The sequence below is a fragment of the Protopterus annectens genome, chromosome 1.part1, assembly GCF_019279795.1.
Source record: "Protopterus annectens isolate FY-2018-M chromosome 1.part1, PAN1.0, whole genome shotgun sequence".
Taxonomy (NCBI): Eukaryota; Metazoa; Chordata; order Ceratodontiformes; family Protopteridae; genus Protopterus; species Protopterus annectens.
This window is the reverse complement of record NC_056726.1, coordinates 1,207,160,803-1,207,183,004: the sequence shown is the minus strand read 5'-3', so window position 1 is coordinate 1,207,183,004 and position 22,202 is coordinate 1,207,160,803. Positions and strand designations below refer to the sequence as shown.

General features: G+C 47.7%; 1 protein-coding gene across 4 annotated transcripts in view; it reads right to left on the bottom strand.

Moving 5' to 3' along the window:
• LOC122809252 (myosin-10-like) overlaps positions 1–22,202 on the bottom strand; it is a 3,714,157-nt gene that overhangs the window by 679,550 nt on the left and 3,012,405 nt on the right. For all 4 annotated transcript variants that reach the window (XM_044080584.1, XM_044080595.1, XM_044080606.1 and 1 more), the window contains one exon: positions 12,375–12,527. In XM_044080584.1, coding sequence (XP_043936519.1) covers positions 12,375–12,527 — 153 coding nt within the window. The remainder of the gene's footprint in view (positions 1–12,374; positions 12,528–22,202) is intronic.

Sequence of the window (22,202 nt, the reverse complement as noted above, 5' to 3'; positions counted from 1 at the left end):
TTTTTGACAAACGCGAAAAGTATAATCTCTGGCCATCAGAAGGAGATGCTTGGTGGGAGCTGTGAGGAGCCAGTCGTCCAAATATGGAAACACCTGGAATCCTTGTCGCCTCAGGTGAGAAGCTACCACTGCCATGCATTTGGTAAACACCCGGGGGGCAGTGGTGAGACCAAAGGGCAGGGCCCTGAACTGAAAATGACTGGTTCCCAGCCTGAAGCGGAGGAATCTTCTGGAGCGTCTGTTCATTTTATGTGATAGTACGCATCCGAAGGTCTATAGAGCACATCCAGTTTCCTTTGCCCAAAAGGGGAAGGATGGATTGCAGCGTGACCATCCGAAATCTTGTTTTCTTGACTGATTTGTTCAAGACACTGAGATCCAATATCGGTCTCCAGTCCCCTGTTTTCTTTGGAACTAAAAAGAACCTTGAGTAGATTCCGGATCCTTGTTGGTCTGCTGGCACTGGCTGAATTGCTCTTTTGCAAGCAGTTTTGAAATTTCCAAAGCTGCTAGATCCCTTTGAGCGGGTGGAACATCTGGAAGGGATTTTTGACTGATTTGGAAAGCGAAGAAAGGGGATAAAATAGCCTTCGAAATGATGGACTGTACCCATTTGTCTTGAGTCAGGGATAGCCAGGCTTCTGGGTACAGTGACAATCTTCCCCGACTGCCTCCGAAGATGGGCAGTCGGGCAACACCTCAGGGATGCTGAAAGGGCTTGTCAGGAAGGCTTCCCGATTGCCCTGGTTCTGGACCCCCTGCCCCTAGGGCGTCTACCATTGTTATTCCCACCTCTGCCTTTGGTAGGAAACGACTCTGTCGTCAGGCTAAGTCCCTTGAGATTGTTTACGGAACCACATCTTTCCACCCTTCTGGCCTTTGGGGTAAGGCCTGGAAGGAGTCGAAAACGGACTCGACGGCAGAAAGGGTCTTGCCATCAGTCTCGCACCTAGTCAGGGTTTCTTTCACTTGAGGACCAAAGAGAGATGATCCATCAAAAGGGGAGTTCGTGAAAGACGTCTTGAAAGGGTCCAAAATTGCATAGCCGCATCCAGGCGTGCCTCGTAAGGCCACCCCTGTCCCTGCGGCTCTGCTCGCTCCATCAGCCGCGTAAGAAAGGAGGCGCATGGAGGAGTTGGATATGGAATTAAGGGTAGCCAGCTGCGTGCTCATCTTGTCTTGGAAACCCGCAGCTGTAGGATCCTTTAACATTTCACTCGCTTCCTTGATCAAGTCCCTTTGAAGACGAGTAAAATGGCACAGGTAGTTCAGCGAACGCATGGTAAATGTCGCTGAGGAGAACATCCGCTTCCCGTACCTATCCATGGACCTAGATTCCTTGTTAGGTGGATGGACAGGTACTGAAGGATCAGCTAGTTCCTTCTTTGTGGCAGCAGCTACCACCATAGCATCCACAGAAACTCCTTTTGTTAGAAATTGCTTGTCTGCTGGAGCTGTTATGAACTTAGAAGGTCTCCTGGGAGTGGGGTCCACTGAATCAGGAGCCGTCCAAGCCTTCTTAGCAACCACCTGCACGAGGGGGTCAAGGGGGACACCCAGGAGGTGGAAGGACGAGCCAAACGCCTCAAGATACACAGATTCGTCCTCCGAAGGGTTGAGGGCTGGCCAATTTCCCCTCTGTTTCAGGATCTCCAGAATGTCTGCAAATGAGACATCTTCAGAAGGGGAACGGGGGGAACCCTCAGAATCATCCAAATCTGTGTCTGACGTGATGGACTCAGGTGAGTCAATGTGTTTCCTCTTACACTTCCTCTTCCGAGGGGGCTCTTCTGCCAAATCAGGAGAGGCCTCGGAAGAGGATGAAATCCCCACAGGGGGCTCCTGAGGAGCTGGCTCTCTGCGGTCTGGGATGAGGGAGTGAGTCGACCTACCCTGAGGCACCATAGAGGGAGGGGCGGACGGAGCCGACTGTGGAGTAGAGCCAGGCTCTAACACACTCCGCATGACCTCGAATGCACCCCTGTCAGGCAGAGCCAGAGGTCCCCGCTCCGAGGAGCTAAGAACCCCCCTCGGCACCGACAGTGATGGCTCGAGGCGATGTCGGAGCCGAACTCACCAGCGCCGAAGCCCCGAGAGGGAGAGGGGGGTCGGACAAGGGTCCGATGCCACTCACCCCCTCGGAGCCGACGAGGGAAGTCCGGCGCCGAGATTCTTCCAAAGAAGAAAACGGAGCGGCACGGAGCCGAAGACAATTGTATCGGCTCCGACGTAATCACAGTCTCGGTTCCGACGACCCGGCTCCGAACTCAAGAGAGTCGAAGGAGGAAAATGTTGATGGACCGGGGCAGGCATCGACTGATGAGTCGGGCTCTGAAGCATCTGGGCCAGTGCCTCGGACTTAAGTAGTCGACTCACTACCCTCTGAAGGTCATGATCCGACAGCCTCGATGACCTAGAGGAGTGAGACCTTTGGCTCCGTTCAGACAGCAGGGGAGATCCTGGCGCCGAATGAACGGAGCCAAGAGATGGTGACCTGGACCTCTTCCTAGTTGTCGGCTCCGAAGGTCTGGTCGAAGCCGACACGGGAACTTCTATAACCTCGGCTCCGGCCGGAGCCGAGGAAGCCACAGAAACTGTGGACTGAGACTTATCGGCTCCAGCCGGAGCCGATAAAGGCAAAGGGTGAGAAACCTGAGGTCTCGGCTCAGTAGCCGGAGCCGAAGACCTAGACGCCTTAGAGGGCTTCCCTGTTGAAACAGACAGGGAATCCTCTGGCTTGAGTAAGCCTCTAAGAATTAATTTATTCTTTCTTTCCTGCAGGACCCTGGGGCTGAAGCCATGGCACACAGCACAGGAGTCCTGCAGGTGCAAAGGCCCCAGACAATAGACACAAGAAGTGTGAGCGTCTGTCAGAGACATTTTCTGACAGCACGCATCACACTTCTTGAATCCGGAGACCTTTGCTTCTTTAGACATTTTGTCTGAACAGGTGTACACAAACACGCACACAAACACACTAGTTATACCCTGTCAGACTAATACAATAAAAAAAAAATAGTAATACTAGTAATTTAAACTACAATAAACTACTATAAACACACACACTCCACTAGGGATAGGAAAGGCCAATAGGCCCAAGGGAAGAACCAAAGGTTCTTGGGGAAAGAAACGGAAATTTTTTTGGGTAGGGAATAAAAGTTTTCTAACCTACACTAACTAAGTAAAAATATTAAACTAAAGGGGTTTTAAAGACTAAATTTTCACAAGAAAATAGTACTCACCAGGAACCGGTAGAAACAACCAACCTCGAAGCTGTAGCGGCAAACGAGATCTGAGGTAACTCTCGCCTAGCATTGTGGGATATAAGGGGAGCCTCGAGCCGGTGGAACCAACTCTCGAGCTTTTAGAGTGGCCGAGTCGGAGCCGAGGTCGGCTCCAAACCCATCCAGCAAGAATGAAGGCGAGATAGACAACTTAACATGCTTTGTTATATGGATATGGATACTAAGATACAAGCAATTAAAATGTGTTAGTCCCTTTAGTCTTATGCACAGGTCAGGCATATTTTTATCAACCAGAGGAGAAGCTGTAGTAGCAATTAAAAAAGAGTTGAAGGATTTTATCTGGGAAGGGAAGACAGCAAGGGTCAAGTGGGATAAGCTGATTCTTCCAACAGAACAAGGCAGACTAGGATTACCCAATTTGAAAGGGTATTTTAGAGCAACACAGTTAAGGCTCTTATACATAGCACAAGCAGAAAAATAGAAGTTATGTTCTTACCATAACGTTCTATGTTAGTTGTCTTCTTCTCGCCTTCTTCTTGCTGGATGGGTTCGGAGCCGACCTCGGCTCCGACTCGGCCACTCTAAAAGCTCGAGAGTTGGTTCCACCGGCTCGATGCTCCCCTTATATCCCACAATGCTAGGCGTGAGTTACCTCAGATCTCGTTTGTAAGCTAGGCCCAGCTTAAAAAAGTAACAGAATAACTATAAACAAAGTCCACCTCTATAAACCAGGGAGAAGAGAAGGGTGACCTACATCCTGATCCAGGAAGATATGCAAAGCAGCATATACCTAAAGTAAGAGGTGGTAGAAAGAGAGGTCACAATCAAAACTCCTCTAGGTCTGTCCAGGCCAGGGGGAAGGAGGGTGGGGCCAAGAAGAAGCGAAGAAGACAACTAACATGGAACGTTATGGTAAGAACATAACTTCTATATGTTAAGTTGTCTATCTCGCCTTCATTCTTGCTGGATGGGACCGTCCTAGCACCTTGTCCCGGGTGGCCTAACGGAACAGACTCTTGAGAACAGTGGAACCAAAGTTAGCTCTATGCCTAGAAGCTAAATCCAACTTATAATGAGAAATGAAAGTGTGAGGAGTAGCCCAAGTAGCCGCTGCACAAATGGTGTCAATAGGCAGTCTGTCTTGGAAGGCTATAGAAGTAGCCAAAGCTCTGGTGGAATGGGCTTTGGGTTTGTTAGGCAGCTTTTGGTGTCTAATTTCATAAACAAGGGAAATCAGAGATGTTAGCCATCTAGATAATGATACCTTTGAAACTGAAAGTCCCTTTCTGCCTTCTGCATAGGAGACAAACAGCTGGTCAGATTTTCTGAATTGTTTGGTTCTATCCAAATAGTACCTTAACTGACGATGAACATCTAGCCAATGCAATTTTTGTTCAGACCTATTGGAATATTCTGGTAAAAACACAGTGAGGTCAATGCTTTGATTTAGGTTAGACGCCGAGGCTATCTTAGGCAAAAAGGACGGGTTGGTTCAGAAGATACCCTGTCCTTATGGAACAACAGATAAGGAGGTCGACAGCTGAGTGCATGAAGTTCTGAAACTCTTCTAGCTGAAGTAATCGCTACCAGAAAGAGAGTCTTCCATGATAGCAATTTTAAAGAACAGGAGGCTGCAGGTTCGAAAGGGGGAAGAATCAAAGAACTAAGAACTAAATTTAGGTCCCAAGGAGGAGGAGGATTTCTTATAGGAGGTCTGAGTAGAAAAACTCCTTTCAAAAAGGCTTTGCAAAGCTTGTGGGACATTATGGCAGACTCTGAAATGCCCACATGAAAGTTAGAAATAGCTGCCAGTTGAACTTTAAGAGTAGAAGGAGATGAACCTGCATGGAAGAGTTCAGCTAGAAAATCAAGGACCATTTGGATGGAAGCAGTGAAAGGATCTATGTCCTTTCCTTGAGCCCAATAGGCGAAACGTTTCCACTTACTCAAATAAATCTTTCTAGTGGAAGATTTATGGGAAGCTATCAAAATATCTCGAACAGAGTGAGATATTTGAGGAAGCCTGGCTAAGGTTGGAATTGGAGGAACCAAGCAGTGAGGTTCAGAGAGGGAAGGGAGCGATGAAACTGACCCGACTGATGGATCAAAAGATCTGGAACTAGGTCCAGATGCCAAGGTCGCTCAACAGAAAATGATGTAGAAAGGGGAACCAAACCTGTCGAGGCCAGTAAGGAGCAATGAGGATCAACGAGGCCTTCTGAGCGATAGCTTTCTGTATCACTTGAGAGATTAGTGGGAAGGGAGGAAATGCATACAGAAGTCCCCGGGCTCAAACTGGGTCTAGTGCGCCTCTGCTGGGCTGGTCTGGTAAAGGGAATAGGGTGAAATAATCTCTGCACTTGCTGTTTTCGGGAGTAGCAAAAAGGTCGCAGCAAGGCTGACCCCACTTGAGAAAAATTTCTCTCACAACAGAGTCTTTCAGAGACCACTCGTGAGGCATGAGGATGGCTCTGCTCAACTTGTCCGCGATTTGATTGGACTTCCCGGGGATGTGCGTTGCTATCAGAAACCGCTGAGAAGAAATCGCCCATTGCCACAGTCTGAGTGCTTCTCGACACAGGGGGTAGGACCTGGTTCCGCCTTGTTTGTTGATATACCACACTACAGACATATTGTCCGTCTGGATTGCTATTGTTCTCAAGGGAAGAGAGTCTTGAAGGGCTTGCAACGCTAAAAGCACTGCTCTCATCTCTAGAACATTTATGTGCAAGTGGCATTCTTCTGGTTGCCATGTGCCCTGGACAGTTCTGCCCTGATAATGCCCCCCCCCCCACCCGATCAGGGAGGCGTCCGTTGTCAGTGTAGCAACCGGAGGGGGAGGAACAAAGGGTCTTCCCAATAAGAGCTGAGGGGAAGATATCCACCACAGAAGATGATTCCTGCATGTTTGCGTGATCATAATGGTGTGGGACATCGGAAGTTGCTGGTATGACCATTGTGTGAAGAGCATCCACTGAAGGATTCTCATGTGGAATCTGGCTAATGGAAGCAAAGGTATGGCAGCCGCCATAATCCCCAATACTTTCAGAACTAACCTGGCTTTGACTCTGTTGCTGCTGAAGATGAGCGAGACCAGTTTTTGTATGTCTGTTATTCTCTGATCTGTTAGCCTCGCAGACATGTTCACTGTGTCTAGAATTGCGCCTATGAAGGTAATAACCCGACAAGGCGACAAAACAGACTTTTCGCAATTTATTGAAATGCCTAAGTTTTGACAAGTGCGAAAGGTGTAGTCCCTGGCTGTGAGAAGAAGATGCTCGGTGGGAGCTGTAAGGAGCCAGTCGTCCAAATATGGAAACACCTGGAATCCTTGACGTCTCAGGTGAGAAGCTACCACTGCCATACATTTGGTAAACACCCGGGGGGCAGTGGTGAGTCCAAAGGGCAGGGCTCTGAATTGAAAATGACTGGTTCCCAGCCTGAAGCGGAGAAATCTTCTGGAGCGTTTGTTCATTTTTATATGATAGTACGCATCCTGAAGGTCTATGGAGCACATCCATTTTTTTCTTCCCAATAGGGGAAGTATGGACTGTAGCGTGACCATCCAAAATCGTGTTTTCTTGACTGACTTGTTCAAGATACTGAGATCCAAAATTGGTCTCCAGTCCCCTGTTTTTTTTGGAACTAAAAAGAACCTGGAGTAGATTCCGGATCCTTGCTGGTCTGCTGGAACTGGTTGAATTGCTCTTTTTGCAAGCAGTTTTGAAACTTTCAAAGCTGCAAGATCCCTTTGAGCGGGTGGAACATCTGGAAGGGATTTTTTTGATTGGTTTGGAATGCGAACGAAGGGAATGGAATAGCCTTCGGAAATGATGGACTGTACCCATTTGTCTTGAGTCAGGGATAGCCAGGCTTCTGGGTACAGTGACAATCTTCCCCCGACTGCCTCCGAAGGTGGACAGTCGGGCAACACCTCAGGGATGCTGAAAGGGCTTATCGGAGAAAGTTTCTCGATTGCCCTGGTTCTGCGGACCCCCTCTGCCTCTAGGGCGACGTCTACCATTGTTGTTCCCCCCTCTGCCTCTGGCGGAGAACCGACTCTGTGCGTCAGGCAAAGTCCCTTGAGATTGCTTGCGGAACCACATTTTTCCACTTTTCTGGCCCTTGGGGTAAGGCCTAGAAGGAGTAGAGAAACGGACTCCGACGGCAGAAAGAGTCTTGCCATCAGTCTCGCACCTAGTCAAGGTTTCTTTCACTTGAGGACCAAAAAGAGATGATCCATCAAACGGGGAATTAGTGAACGACGTTTTAAAGGGGTCCGCAAAGTTGCATAACCGCATCCAGGCATGCCTACGTAAGGCCACTCCTGTTCCTGCGGCCCTGCTCGCTCCATCAGCCGCATACGAAAGGAGGCGCATGGAGGAGTTAGCTATGGAGTTCAGGGTAGCCAGCTGAGTGTTCATCTTGTCTTGAAAACCCACAGCTGTAGGATCCTTCAACATATCACTCGCTTCTTTGATCAAGTCCCTTTGAAGACGAGTAAAATGGCATAGGTAGTTCAGCGAACGCATTGCAAAGGTCGCTGACGAGAACATCCGCTTCCCGTACCTGTCCATGGACCTAGATTCCTTGTTAGGTGGATGGACAGGCACTGAAGGATCAGCTAGTTCCTTCTTAGTGGCAGCAGCAACCACCATAGCATCCACAGAAACTCCTTTTGTCAGAAACTGTTTATCTGCTGGTGCTGTAATGAATTTTGAGGGTCTCCTGGGAGTGGGGTCCACTGAATCAGGCGGCCCATGCCTTTTGCTACCACCTGCATGAGGGGGTCAAAGGGGGGAGACACCCAGGAGGTGGAAGGACGAGAGCCAAACGCCTCAAGGTACACAGATTCATCCTCCGAAGGGTTGAGGGCTGGCCAATTTCCCCTCTGCTTAAGGATTTCTAGAATGTCTGCAAATGAGACATCTTCAGAAGGGGAACGGGGGGAACCCTCGGAATCCTCTAAATCTGTGTCAGAGGTGACGGACTCAGGTGAGTCTATGTGTTTCCTCTTACACTTTCTCTTCCGAGGGGGCTCTTCTGCCAAAACAGGAGAGGCCTCGGAAGAGGATGAGATCCCCACAGGGGATTCCTGAGGAGCTGGCTCTCTGCGGTCCGGGATGAGGGAGTGAGTCGACTTGACCTGAGGCACCGAAGAGGGAGGGGCGGACGGAGCCGACTGTGGAGTAGAACCAGGTTCTAACACACTCCGCATGACCTCGAACGCACCCCTGTCAGGCAGAGCCAGAGGTCCCCGCTCCGAGAAGCTGAGAACCTTCCTCGGCACCAACAGTGATGGCTCCGAGGCCGATGTCGGAGCCGAACTCACCAGCGCCGAAGCCCTGAGAGGGAGAGCGGGGTCGGATAAGGGTCCGATGCCACTCACCCCCTCGGAGCCGACGATGGAAGTCTGGCGCCGAGATTCTTCTAAGGAAGAAATCGGAGCCGACGATGGAGCCGAAGACATTGGTATCGGCTCCGATGCTACCACAGTCTCGGTTCCGAAACGCCCCGGCTCCGAGCTCAACAGAGTCGGAGGAGGAACATAATGAGGGACAGGGTCAGGCATCGACTGATGAGTCGGGCTCTGAAGCATTTGGGCCAGTGCCTCGGACTTAAGAAGTCGACTCACTACCCTCTGAAGGTCATGGTCCGACAGCCTCGATGACCTAGAGGAGTGAGATCTATGGCTCCGTTCAGACAGCAGAGGAGATGCTGGAGCCGAATGAATGGAGCCAAGGGACGGTGACCTAGACCTCTTTCTAGATGTCGGTTCCGAAGGTCTGGTCGGAATCGACACAGGAATTTCCAATACCTTGGCTCCAGCCGGAGCCGAGGGAACCACAGAAACTGTAGACTGAGACTTATCGGCTCCAGCCGGAGCCGATGTAGACGGAGGTTTCGTAGCCTTAGGTCTCGGCTCAGTAGCTGGAGCCGAGGACCTAGAAGCCTTGGAGGGCTTTCCCGAAGAGACAGTAAGGGAACCCTCAGGCTTGAGTAAACCTCTCAAAATCAATTTGTTTTTTCTTTCCTGCAGGACCCTGGGGCTGAAGCCGTGGCATACAGCACAGGAGTCCTGCAGGTGCAAAGGTCCCAGGCAGTAGACACAAGAAGTGTGACCGTCTGTCAGGGACATTTTCTGACAGCACGAGTCACACTTCTTGAAGCCTGAGACCTTTGAGTCTTTAGACATTTTAGAAAAAGTGTAATCACACACACCCAGTCAAACACACTGATTACACCCTATTCTATTTTAAACTCAAAAAAATAAAACAAACTACCAAGTTTTAATTTCTGAGGAAAAACACACACACACACCACTAGGGGATGGGAGAAAAAAGGCCCAAAGGCCCGAGGGAAGAACTTATAAGTTCTTGTGGAAAAAAAATAGGATTTTAAAGAGAAAAGCGGAGGAAATCCACTAAACTAAGGGAAACAACTGTTAAAATTAAGAATAAAGGGGTTTAAGTATACTAACTTTACTGCAAAGTTACTCACCAAGAAGCCGGTAGAAACCAAACACCTCGATCGCTGTAGCGGCAAACGAGATCTGAGGTAACTCACGCCTAGCATTGTGGGATATAAGGGGAGCCTCGAGCCGGTGGAACCAACTCTCGAGCTTTTAGAGTGGCCGAGTCGGAGCCGAGGTCGGCTCCGAACCCATCCAGCAAGAATGAAGGCGAGATAGACAACTTAACATCTATAATTCAAAGTGGAAAGGAATGATGATGATACAGGGAGGAAGCTCAAGAAATAAGGAGAGATTGGGATTTTGGATGCAGACTCTTAAGGAGAAAAACAAAAATCATACAGAGTACTATATCCATAAAATAGCAGGGAGTACTGTAAGAACTAAACCAGCAGGAGAATGGAGAAAAGAGACTCTGCTGATAGGGATGACTGTGGTTATGGATACAGATAACAGGCAAGAGGGGGCTGGAATTTATTGGAGAAATCTGGCGAACGAACCAAGGTATTGGGAGCAAATAACTAGAAAGGGAAAAGTAATAGAATGGGAAGAGATAAATAATTTATTTGGACTGCAGGTTAGAGATTACCTTCCCTATCAAGGATTGCTATCAGAGTATAGGCAAAGTGAAAGAAACAGGGGGGTCTTAAATGAAAGATCAGCACTGGTAGAGTTTTTAACAGAATTGAGAACAGAAGCTGCCATTACAAAAGGAATAATTAGTAAAGATAAAATATTGCATGATAATTATAAGAATCAATCAGAGGTGCTTAAAAAGGATTGGGAAGAGAGACTGGATAAGCAATTCACAAAGAGACAATGGGGGGATTTATGTACATCTCCCAAGTATGCAACAAAGTCTAGAAGATTTAGAATCTTTGCCTGGAAGTGTTTACATAGATATTTTTATACCCCAAGTAGACTCCAAAGAATTTTTCCTCAGGTGGATAGCAAATGTTGGATATGTGACGGGCAAGAAAGAGGTGGCTGGGAACATATTTTTTGGGAGTGTAATGAGCTGGCAGACTTTAGGGATTCCCTGCAGACTGCTCTGTCGGAGATGCTAGGTGAGCGGACTGGGGAGATTTTTTTTTTTTTGAGATATGAAACAGAATCGGAATTGCCTAAGCATAGTAAAGCCTTGGTGGCTGCCAAAAAAGCAATTACTAGAAAATGGAAATCAAAGTCTAGACCAATGTTACTAGTAGTAGTAAATATAGTAACAGAGATAAAAGAACTGGAATTGAGGTCTTTAGAAAAGGGAAGGAGGAAACTATATAGGAAAAATGGGAATTGTGTGAACAGTATATGCAGAGAAGGAACAAGGTTTAAGAGGCAGGATTTGAATGAGCCATATAATGCTTCACTGACAATGACTGGATAGATTATAAGTGATGTATGATGTTTGCAACTACAGTTGTTTTAATGATAATGTATAATGTTTGCAACTAAAGTGTCATTTTGTTTGTTTTTCATTTATATAAATGTAAGGCTGTCTATGTCATATGTGAAAATTTAATAAAGATGCTTATTTAAAAAAACAAACACTGGAACACCCCTGGATGTGCACTGTCACTAGAAAGCTTTGGGAAGACATCAACCACTGCCAATCCCTCATGGTTTCTCAGCACGGTGGACATGAGGGGGTGTGCTAATGTACCAGACTACCATCATACTGCCTATCTGGATAGAAATCACACCTTTGGGGAGGAAGACATGAAAGGCCTGCAGTGCTAGGAGGACTGTCTGCATCTTCAAGTCGCTGATGTGAAGTTTGGCCTCTGATGCTGTCCATGTGCCTTGGATGGCCTTCCCTTCGAAATGTCCCCCACTTCAACCCCACTTCAGAAGGGAGGTATCCATAGTTACTGTGGCATTGGATGGTAGAAATAAGAAATGGTGACCTAGAACCACCAGTGGGGAAGTCAACCACCAGTGAATATGATGTCTGCATATTGATGTTAGATTAACTGGACACTGCATATGGGGTGAACAGCAGGGACCAGTGGACAAAAGAACTCTACTTCAAAACTCTCAAGCGAAACCTCACATGAGGAACCAGTGTAACTAAAGCAGTCATTGACCCCAGTAATCAAAAGATCAGCCTTGCTAGGGGCTTTGAGTGGGAAAGAACTTCAGTAGCTTGCAGACATAAAGACAGTACTCTGGCATCCAGGAGTTCATTCATTTATTCCCTCATCATACAGAAAATAATTCCTGCTACAATGAAGCTTACATACAGAATCAACTGTAAAATGTGCATAAGGGTGAGATGTCAACAAAACAAAAATTAAAATAAATTTTGATCTGAAATGTACACAATACTTATCAATACATCTGTGCTTCCATTTTTTTGTAATGACTGATGCATAAATGTGTAAATAAACCTTTGCACATGACTTCAAGCAGGCAAATGCTTATGGATCACTTTTGAAAAGTAGCATTTGTGCTAGTGATTCTTATCTACTTAAACAATTAACTGGTACTCGTGATCTAATAACCTTCCATACATTATCCAGCTAAAATTTTCAAATATCACTTTTCAAAACGTCAAGCAAACCTAGCACATTAAATTTTCGTATTTGTACAAAGCAAAAATTCCTACAGTACAAAATCTCCATTTTTCTGCCCTATGCCGGTTCATTAGCATAACTTACTTGCTGCTGCATGGACAGAAGCTGCCTGGACACGCTTTTCTTTGCTTCCTCTTCCTCTTCCACTTGTTCAACAAGTCTGGTCTTTTCTTCCTCAAACTGTCGCACTCTGGAGCTTAAGTTTAGCTTCTGTCTTGTCTCTTCCTGCAGCAACTCCTGTGAACAGGATTTAAAAAGTAAAGTGAAAATGGCGGACGGGACATGGAATGAACTACATAAATATGAAAAGTGACAGAGACTGACAAAGTGGGTCAACTGATACTCCAATTTTTATTTAAAACTTTCTGATACTTGTGCAACACTACAGATTATGTAACTTGTTTTCAATAAAACCTTACACTAATTTCTGCGCTGAATTGTTTTTATAGCTCTAATGTCTGTAATCCCATCAGATATATGACTGCAACCTTTTGCACCAATTACAATATGTAATACAGGAACTAGGAGTTCTGTCATCCAGACAGTGTTACCCTGGAGATATTAATCCATGAACTATGCACATCAGGGTCCTCTTCTGGAATCGGGTATTTATTTGATCCTGAATACATTTAACAGATGTAGAAATGATGGCACATTAAACAACATTCCAGTACTGCTTACATAATGGGAACCTGAAACATCACATTCAGCTTGAATGTCACTGTCCATTTTAATTAGTAGATAAGAAGAGTCTCATTGTGGATTCTTGCACTGAAGCCTATACTACAGTGGCCTCTACCTTTGCAAGGCTCACTCTTAGCCAGTTATTTGGAATCCACTGCTCAACATCATCTAAACAACACTCCGTGGTCACTAATGGATCAAGTACATAAGATTATGCAGAATGGGTATCATCTGCAAGCATTCTAGACTGTATCATTTACATGGAAGCATTTACATGGAATATCAAAATGGGCATAAAATGAGCTTTATGGTACTTCAAATGGACAAGCTTTCTCATTTGATGTAATGGACCTTGATGTTGCTCAGAATGACTTCCTATAAAAGAGTAATATAAGCCATTTTATGCCATTGCAATTAGGCCATAGAGAGAGATTAGGTGTTTGACTGACATGGCATGATCTACTGAATCAAAAGCATATGAGTAAAAAGAAGTTATGTACTCACCATAACGTTCCATCTGAGTAGGTAACTTCATTTGTCAGCAACCTGTGGGTATCGGATCCGACCTCGGATCCGAGCCGGCAGCTTTCCAAGCTAAAGATCTGAGCTCTCAGCTCCTCCCTCCTTACCCATAATACCCTGCTACCTCCCTCCAGTCCTCAGATTGAGTTTGCCATATTATCTACCAACAACAGTCAAACATACTCGAAAGAGAAACTCTAACCTGATGTGTGACAGAAGGAAAACATTCCGTCATGAAAATGACCAAGAAACAGGCTAGGGGGAAGGAGGGGGGGGTCGGTTGCTGACAAATGAAGTTACCTACTCAGATGGAACGTTATGGTGAGTACATAACTTCTTTATCTGAAGTAGTTAACTTCATTTGATCAGCAACCTGTGGGACAGAGTCCCCAGCTACCAAAACCTGGGAGGTCCTCAAGGAAGGATATTCCGGAGCACTGTAGAGACAAAGGCTGCCCTACCTCTGGATATCAGATCTAGCTTGTAATGAGAAATGAAGGTATGAGACGAGGCCCAAGTAGCCGCTGAGCAGATGTCATCTAAGAGAACCCTTGACCAAAAAGCCGCAGAGGTAGCCATAGAATGGGTAGAGTGGGCATGAACCCTCAAGGGTTCTGGCTGACCGGAAGCTGTATACGCGTGTGAGATGCAGTGGGATATCCATCTAGCTAAGGTAACTTTCGTAATAAGCTTGCCTAAGGATGGCTTAGTGAAAGACACGAAAACCTGCTCCGATTTGCGAGAAGCAGCTTTCCTGTGCAAGTAAAATCGCAATTGTCTATGCACATCCAACAAGTGCAGTCTGTATTCCCCTTTGTTCTGAAAATTGGGGAAGAAAACAGGCAAATTGATGGTTTGATTGATATTGGTTTCGAAGGCTACCTTAGGCAAGAACGAAGGATTAGTCCTGAGAGAAATTCTGTCCTTATGGAAGACCAGGTACGGGGGTTTTGTACAAAGGGCTTGAAGTTTAGATACTCTTCTAGATGAAGTAATTGCAACCAGGAAGGCAGTTTTCCAAGATAAGAATTTTAAATCGACGGAAGCTGCAGGTTCAAAGGGTGGACCAGTTAGCGCCCAAAGAACTAAGGTTAAGTCCCATGGGGGAACCACATTCTTGACAGGAGGTCTTAACAGGAAAGCGCCTTTCAAAAAGGTCTTGCATATCTTAGCGGAAGCTAAGGTACCAAGGTTGTCCTCGATGTGGAAATGAGAAATCGCAGCCATCTGAACCTTAACAGTAGAAGCACTGGCCCCTTGGTGAAAAATTTGGGACAGAAATTCAAGAACTGTTGGAATGGGAGCTGTAAAAGGGTCCAACTGCCTATGTTTGGCCCAGATGGAAAAACGCTTCCATTTACTCTTGTAGATCTTCCTGGTAAAAGGTTTATGCACTGCTACCAGAACAGATTTTACGGAAGATGAGATACCGGGAGTCCTAGCCATTAGTGGAACTGGATCAACCAAGTAGTGAGCTTGAGGTCGTCCAGGTTCGGAGTTTGCAATCCCGAAGGATGAGAGATCAGATCCAGAATGGGATCTAAGACCCAAGGAGGGGCTATGATGCGAGACCACAGGTACGGGAACCAGATCTGGCGAGGCCAGAATGGGGCTATGAGGATTATTTTGCTCCCCAACCGATGAGCTTTCTGCAGAAATTTCATCATTAGCGGAAGAGAAGGATAAGCATAAAGAAGACAGGGTGGCCAAGCATGAACCAGAGCGTCTCTGGGACTCTCCCCCGGTGGGGGAATTAGAGCGAAAAACCTGCTGCACTTTGCATTTGAAGGAGAGGCGAAGAGATTGCAGCAAGGCTGACCCCATCTGAGGAAGATCTGTTTCGCTACTAAGGGGTTTAGAGACCACTCGTATGGTGTGAGGATAGAATGACTCAGCTTGTCCGCTAGGATGTTGGACCGACCCGGAATGTGCACTGCTATCAGAAAGTGGTTGGTGGCAATCGCCCATTCACAAACTCTCATGGCCTCCCTGTTTATTGATGTACCAGACTACCGCCATGTTGTCTGTCTGAATTGCAACGGTCCCCGGAGAAAGAAGGTCTTGAAGGGCTTGCAACGCTAAAAGCACCGCCCTCATCTCCAGAACACCGATATGCAGAACGGTCTCTACAGGGGTCCACGTGCCTTGGACGGTTCTGCCCATGCAATGCCCCCCCACCCGAGGCAAAAAGCGTCCGTGGTTAGCGTGGTTTGGGGTTGAGGCATTACGAATGGTCTCCCTTCTCAGAGCTCTCGGGAATGGAGCCACCAAAGAAGGGAGTTTCTGCAAACCCTGCTTAGGGGAATTGGTGAATCCAGTGGGTGAAGGAGGAGGGACCATTGGACATGAAGGGTCCATTGAAGGACTCTCATGTGTAATCGAGCAAGAGGTGAAAGGCTGATGGCTGCCGCCATGGATCCTAGGGCTCTCAGGACTAAATCCGCGGTTGGGGCTGGGGACTGTAGAAGTGCTATTATGTGAAGTGACAAGGTGCGTAACCTGTCCGCTGTCAGAAAGGCCATGGACTGAAGTGTGTTTATCCTGGCCCCTATGAAATCCAGAACTTGAACAGGAAGAAGAGACGACTTCCCAAAATTTATGGTAATGCCTAGATGATGGGCCAAGAGTAAAGAATAATTCCTGGCAGAACAGAGTAGATGCCTGGTGGGGGCAGTGAGGAGCCAGTCGTCTAGGTATGGGAAGATGTGAATTCCCTGAAGTCTCAGGTGGGCTGCCACAACTGCCATGACCTTGGTGAACACCCTTGGGGCTGTGGTGAGGCCAAACGGAAGAACCCTGAACTGATAATGACTGGCCCCTAGCCGAAAGCAGAGAAACCTTCTGAATCATCTGTCCATGAGAATATGGTAGTACGCATCCTTGAGGTCTATGGAGCACATCCAGTCATTCCCCTGCAGGAGGGGGGAGAATAGACTGTAGAGTGACCATCCGGAATTTCTCTTTGGCAATGAACAGGTTCAGAGTAGACAGGTCGAGAATTGTCCTTAAGTCCCCCATCTTTTTTGGCAACAAAAAGAACCTGGAGTAATTGCCCAACCCGGACTGCTCTGGGGGGATGTGCTGGATGGACCTTTTTTCTAGCAACTTCTGTATTTCTGAAGGTGCAGCCTCCCTCTGATTGGGTGGAACATCGGGGAGGTGCTTTGTTAGCAGGGGAAGATTCAGAAAGGGGATAGAGTAACCTCTGGATATTATTCGGAGCACCCAGCGATCTGTAGTAATGGACTCCCAACTTGCTAGATGCTCCGAAAAACGCCCCCCAACTGCCTCCAGAGAGGGACAGTCAGGCAACCCCTCAGGGCTGCTGCGCTGGTCGGTCGGAGAAGGGTTCTCTCGACCCGAAATTCTTCGGCCCCCCCCCTCTGCCTCTGGGCTGGCGCCCACCTTGTCCTCCTCTGCCTCTGAAGGACGAAGGGTCTGGAGCAGGACGGGACTGCTGAGACTTCCGGAACCACATCTTCTTTTGTCCTCTCTGGTTCCTTGAGAAGGACCTTTGAGGAGCGGAGAAGCGGATTCCGACAGCAGACAGCATCTTCCCATCTTTTTCGCTCTGGAGTAGCGCGTCGCGGACGGTTTTGCCGAATAGCGTAGAACCATCAAAGGGAGTGTTCGCGAAGGACGCCTTGAAGGGTACCGCAAAGTCGCAAAGACGGAGCCAGGCGTGGTGCCGTAAAGCGACCCCTGCTCCGCTGGCCCTAGCCGCCCTCTCCGTGGCATGGGAGAGAAGCCGCATAAAAGTGTTTGATATTGACTTCAGAGTGGCCATGCGAGCCGAGAAGGTCCGTTTATCCTCGGCCGCCATGGACTCCGGGGGAGACCCAGCATATTCCTTTATCAGATCCCGCTGAAGCCTAATTACGTGTGCCAGATAATTCAATGCCCTTATAGAAAAGGTGGCTGAAGCAAACATCCGCTTTCCAATGCGGTCCATCGTCCAAGATTCCTTATCAGGAGGATGGACCGAGGAACTTTCTTGTGCCAGTTCCTTCTTGGTGGCAGCTGCCACCACCATGGTATCTACCGGTGAACCTTTATTCCACGCCGGCTTGTCAGAAGGGGGACTAAGAATTTTATCCGGTCTCCTAGGGATTGGCTCCACAGTGTCTGGCTCCTTCCAAGCCCTGGTAGTAATCAAGTCTACCAGGGGGTCAGCCGGGGGGGGGACACCCAAGAGGTAGACGGGCCTGCGTCAAATGCCTCCAGAAACACAGACTCATCCGAGGAAGTTTTCTGGGCTGACCACCCCCCTCTTATGTGCAGCATCTCCATAATGTCCCCAAATGAGACGTCCTCTGGGGTGACCTGGGGGAACCTTCCCCTTCCTCTAAGTCTGTGCCCTCCGTGAGGGACTCGGGGGAGTCCAAGTGCCTCCTCTTACACTTTCGTTTGTGAGGGACCTCCTTGGCCAGGCTGTCTGAGGAGGGCTCACCAACGGGGTCCTGTTCTTCTACGGGAACCACCTGGGGAGCAGACGCAGGCTGTCCCTGGGGCCGGACGATGGAAGACAGGCCCATATGCGAGGGAGTGAAGGGAGGATCCGTAGTACGGACTGGGGACTTCAAACTCCTCGACAGCACCCTCTCCACCACGTTGAAGGCCGAAGGTGAACCACTCTCCCCTGGCTCCCAGAGTAGTCTCCTCGGCTCCGATGTGAGGACTGGTGTCGGAGCCGAAGCGATTGGAACCGAAAGGGAAGTGTGCTCCAACAGCAATGGAGCTGAAGACACACTCACCCCTGCGGATCCGAAACTCGGCTCCGAGAGCTCGGATCCGAAAGATGACCCGATAAACTCGAGGGTAAGGCCGGCGTAGAAGTAGCAACTACTATCGGCGTCGACTCCCCAGTTCCGAAATGACTCATATTCAACGGCTCCGAAACCCAATAGTGGATCGGAGAAGGAGCAATGGGTGCAAAGAAAGGGGCCGAGCTCCCTCCCAGAGGGGGGGGATGCAGAAGCACTCCCGTCTGCATCTTGGCCTGCAGGAATCGATGCATCATCCGGTCCATATCTGCGTCGGACTGACTCCTGGTAGACCTGGAAGAAGTCATCAAGGCAGGCCGGGAAGGCCACCTAGATGACCTCGAAGGTGACCGGGACTCTTCCTCCAGCTCCGGAGAGAAGCGTGGAGAACGGAGCCGAGAGGGGGAAGACCTGGAAACCCTCACAGGGGAACAAGTCAATTTAGCTGGCGGCGCCGAAGGAGCTGATTCGGTGTGTCTATCCCTCTCCTTCTCTTTATGTCTCTTCTCTTTACTGGAAGAGTCCCCCTCTCCCTGGGAAGCAGCGGGAGGTTGAGTCCCAGCCAGGGGAGGGGGAGCTGAAGGCTGGACAGTCGCAGCCGCGACTGGCGCCACTGAGGGAGAGGAGGAAGAAGAATCCAGGGGCAAGAGTCCCGCCAGGATTAGCTTGTTTCTCCTGTCCCTCAGAGCCCGGGGATTAAAGGCTGCACAAATTATGTTAAGTGGGCTACCCCCAGGCAAAGAACGCACTGAGTGTGGCCATCCGCTGGGGACAGCTTATGACCACACTCAGCACATTTTGAAAAAAATTGCCTTAGGGCCCTCGGCCATCAAACAGAAGCACACGCCCTGACACACAGTAAGGGGAAGGGGAAAAAATACTAATTTACCACAAAATATAACAAAAACAGAGTTTAACTAAACTATGGGCTTACTATACACACACACACACACCGAAAAAAACTATTTATGTAAGAAAATACTCCTAAATTCCTCTCACCTAAAACGCTAAGAGCTCGTCCTTAATGCTTCAGAAGCTGCGGCAAACGAGATCTGAGGACTGGAGGGAGTTAGCAGGGTATTATGGGTAAGGGGGAGGAGCTGAGAACTCGGATCTTTGGCTTGGTAAGCTGCCGGCTTGGATCCGATACCCACAGGTTGCTGATCAAATGAAGTTAACTACTTCAGATGATGGGTTTCAATGGAAGAGTAGACCAGCCTAGAAAGTAATAATTTACAGAGATATTTGAGAACAGAAGGGATATCTGATAAGAATTGGTCCTGGTTGTGCTAGAAGCACCAAACTGAGAATCTTTTCCACTTAGCTGTATGCCATTTTCTGGCGGTACGTTTTTTGGCTTCCTGTCTTTTAGGGATCACAACTTTGTCATCCACAGAGTTAGACAGAGAGGCTAGATTTGGATGGAGATGCAGACCTTGCTGTTCAGTGAGCAGATCTTGTTGCAATGGTCAATGTTGTCTTGGCCAGAAGGGGGCCAGAAATACGAGTTTTGGAGCTTCCTACTGAACTTTTACAAGGATGTTTGGAAGTACTGGTAGGGGAGGGGGGAGCATACAGGAACTCCATCCACTGGAAAGAAAAGACATCTATCCTCCAACCTAAGAGTAAAAGACTCCTGGTGCAGAACAAGGGAAGATGGTGGTTTTCTAGTGAAGCAAGAAGGTCTACTTCTGGTGCCCCCCACTGATACTTTAGTTTTTGAAGACTTGTTTGTTCTGTGCCCATTCAAGTGGTACCTCTAAGGATATGCTTAAGGAGGTTCCTAGTACATTCTCGTGTGAGGGAATGTATGCTGCTGTCAGTCTCATGCCCATTTGTGTGGCTAGGTACCATGCCTCTTGTGCAAGTCTACATAGTGGGTAATATCTTGTGCCCTCCTGTTTGTTTACAACTGTGGTGCTGTCCAGTATACCAGCAAGGAAACTGGATTTCATTGATGGGAGAACATCTGCAGTGCTTACAGAAGGGCTCTTGTTTCTTTCAGTCTGATGTGCTCTTTCAAGGTGGGGGAAGCCCATTTCCCCTGCACTTGGTAGGATCCTGTCCAACTCTTGCACTGTTGCAGCATTTGTGTGAAGAATTTGGTTGGGTGAGTGTGGGGTGAAAGGAATGTCCAGGTTGATCATGATCTGTTTTTCCCACCAGAGTAGTTCCTTTTTTGAGGCAAGGTAATAGAGGGATCAGGGTATCCAGGGGATGGAAATTGTGATACCAGACTGATTTCAGGTACCACTGAATTTTCTGCATATGCAACCTGACCACAGAAATCACTTGAATGGTAGCTGCCATGAAACCCAAGGCCCTGTGTATCTCCCTTGCTGTTCTGTAAGACACTGAGAAGAGGTTTTTGAAGAAGGTGGCCAGACTGAAGTCTTCTTCCTGAAGAAGGAAAGCAAACATTCTGCATGTGTCTAGCCTGCAACCCAGAAAGACCAGGTCTTTAGTGGGTTTGAGATGGATATTTCTGAGGTTGATTATGAACCCTAGGATGTACAGATGATGTAACATGAAATGTAAATGCTCAAGGAGGGAGTCTATAGAAAGAGCCTGAATTAACAGGTTGTCCAAGGTGCCATAGAAAGACCAAAGGGTAAACCAGTAAACTGAAAATCTGATGAGCCATAGAAAAATCTGAGGAATTTTCTGCAAGAGGGTCAACTGGGGATGTAGAGGTAGGCATCCTTTAGGTCTATTGATACAAGAAAGGCATGGGGAAGAATGAAAGGCAGAAGGTTGTGCAGAGACAACATTTTAAAAGTGTGGACCTTTAGAAAGGTGTTTAGAAGACAAAGATCCTGAATGGGTCTCCACTGTTTTTCCTTCTTTGTCACTAGAAATATTATGCAACAGAACACTTTTCCTGTGAAGGAGGACGGCACTCTTCCAATGGTACCTTTCTCTAGTAAGTCCGGAATGAAAGGGCCAAGCAAAGAGAATTGGTTTGGTAGATGGGGAGGCAGCCCCTTTAGACAGGAGATACTTTCCCATGACATGGTATAGCCTTCTTTGATGACAATCAGAACCCATTTGTCTGTGGTTATTATTTCCCAGAAAGGAAGGAACAGAGAAAGTCTTTTTGAAAGAGGGGTGGAGGGACTGAAGAGGGGAGGGGAGTAGCTGGTAAGGTAGACATTGTTTTTTCCCCCGAAGGGAGGCCTCCCTGAAGGAGATTCCCCATGTGGTTTGGCTGAAAATCTCTTTCTTGGTGTTTTTCTTTGTGAGTGGACCAATGGTCCCTCTTAACACAGGGAAGTGGACTTGGCTGGGCAGATCCTGTGGTACCTATAGACTGTAGAAAACAAAATTTGCCTATGGTCCTTCCTTCATAGTCTTAATTTGTTCTTGTAGGACTTTGAAGAGTTTTGCATCTTCTGGAACAAAAATGAGGTCTTCATCTAAGGATTAATCTAGGATTTTAGATTTCCAGTCCTCAAGGATGGGTTGACTGCACAACGAAGCATAACGTCTGATGATTGAACCTGTGGCTGCAGCCCTGGAAGAGGCATCCACAGCATCATAACTGCATTTGATACTGTGCCTGGGAATTTGAGTAGCTTGAGACAGTAAAGTCTACATGCTGCTTAGAATCTGCAGACTGCGGGTCTGACATGACCTTATCCAGTGACTGTAGGACAGATAGCAAATATTTGGTCATCTGGGTATAGTAAATGATAGCTCTGAATGCAAGGGTGGCAGAGGTGGAGACCTACTTTCCCAACCCATCCTAGCCCTGCTATTCTTGTCTGTGAAAAGGGCATTAGCAGTGTGGATAAGTTTAGAAGGACAGGGAGACAGCAGCAGGGTCAGCCACACAGGGTTCTTATAGATGTATTTTATTTCACCAGGCAACTTGTACAATCTGACTGGTCTTTCAGAAGCTGAAGATGCAAACTGAAAGGCGTGCTGATATACATCTAGTACT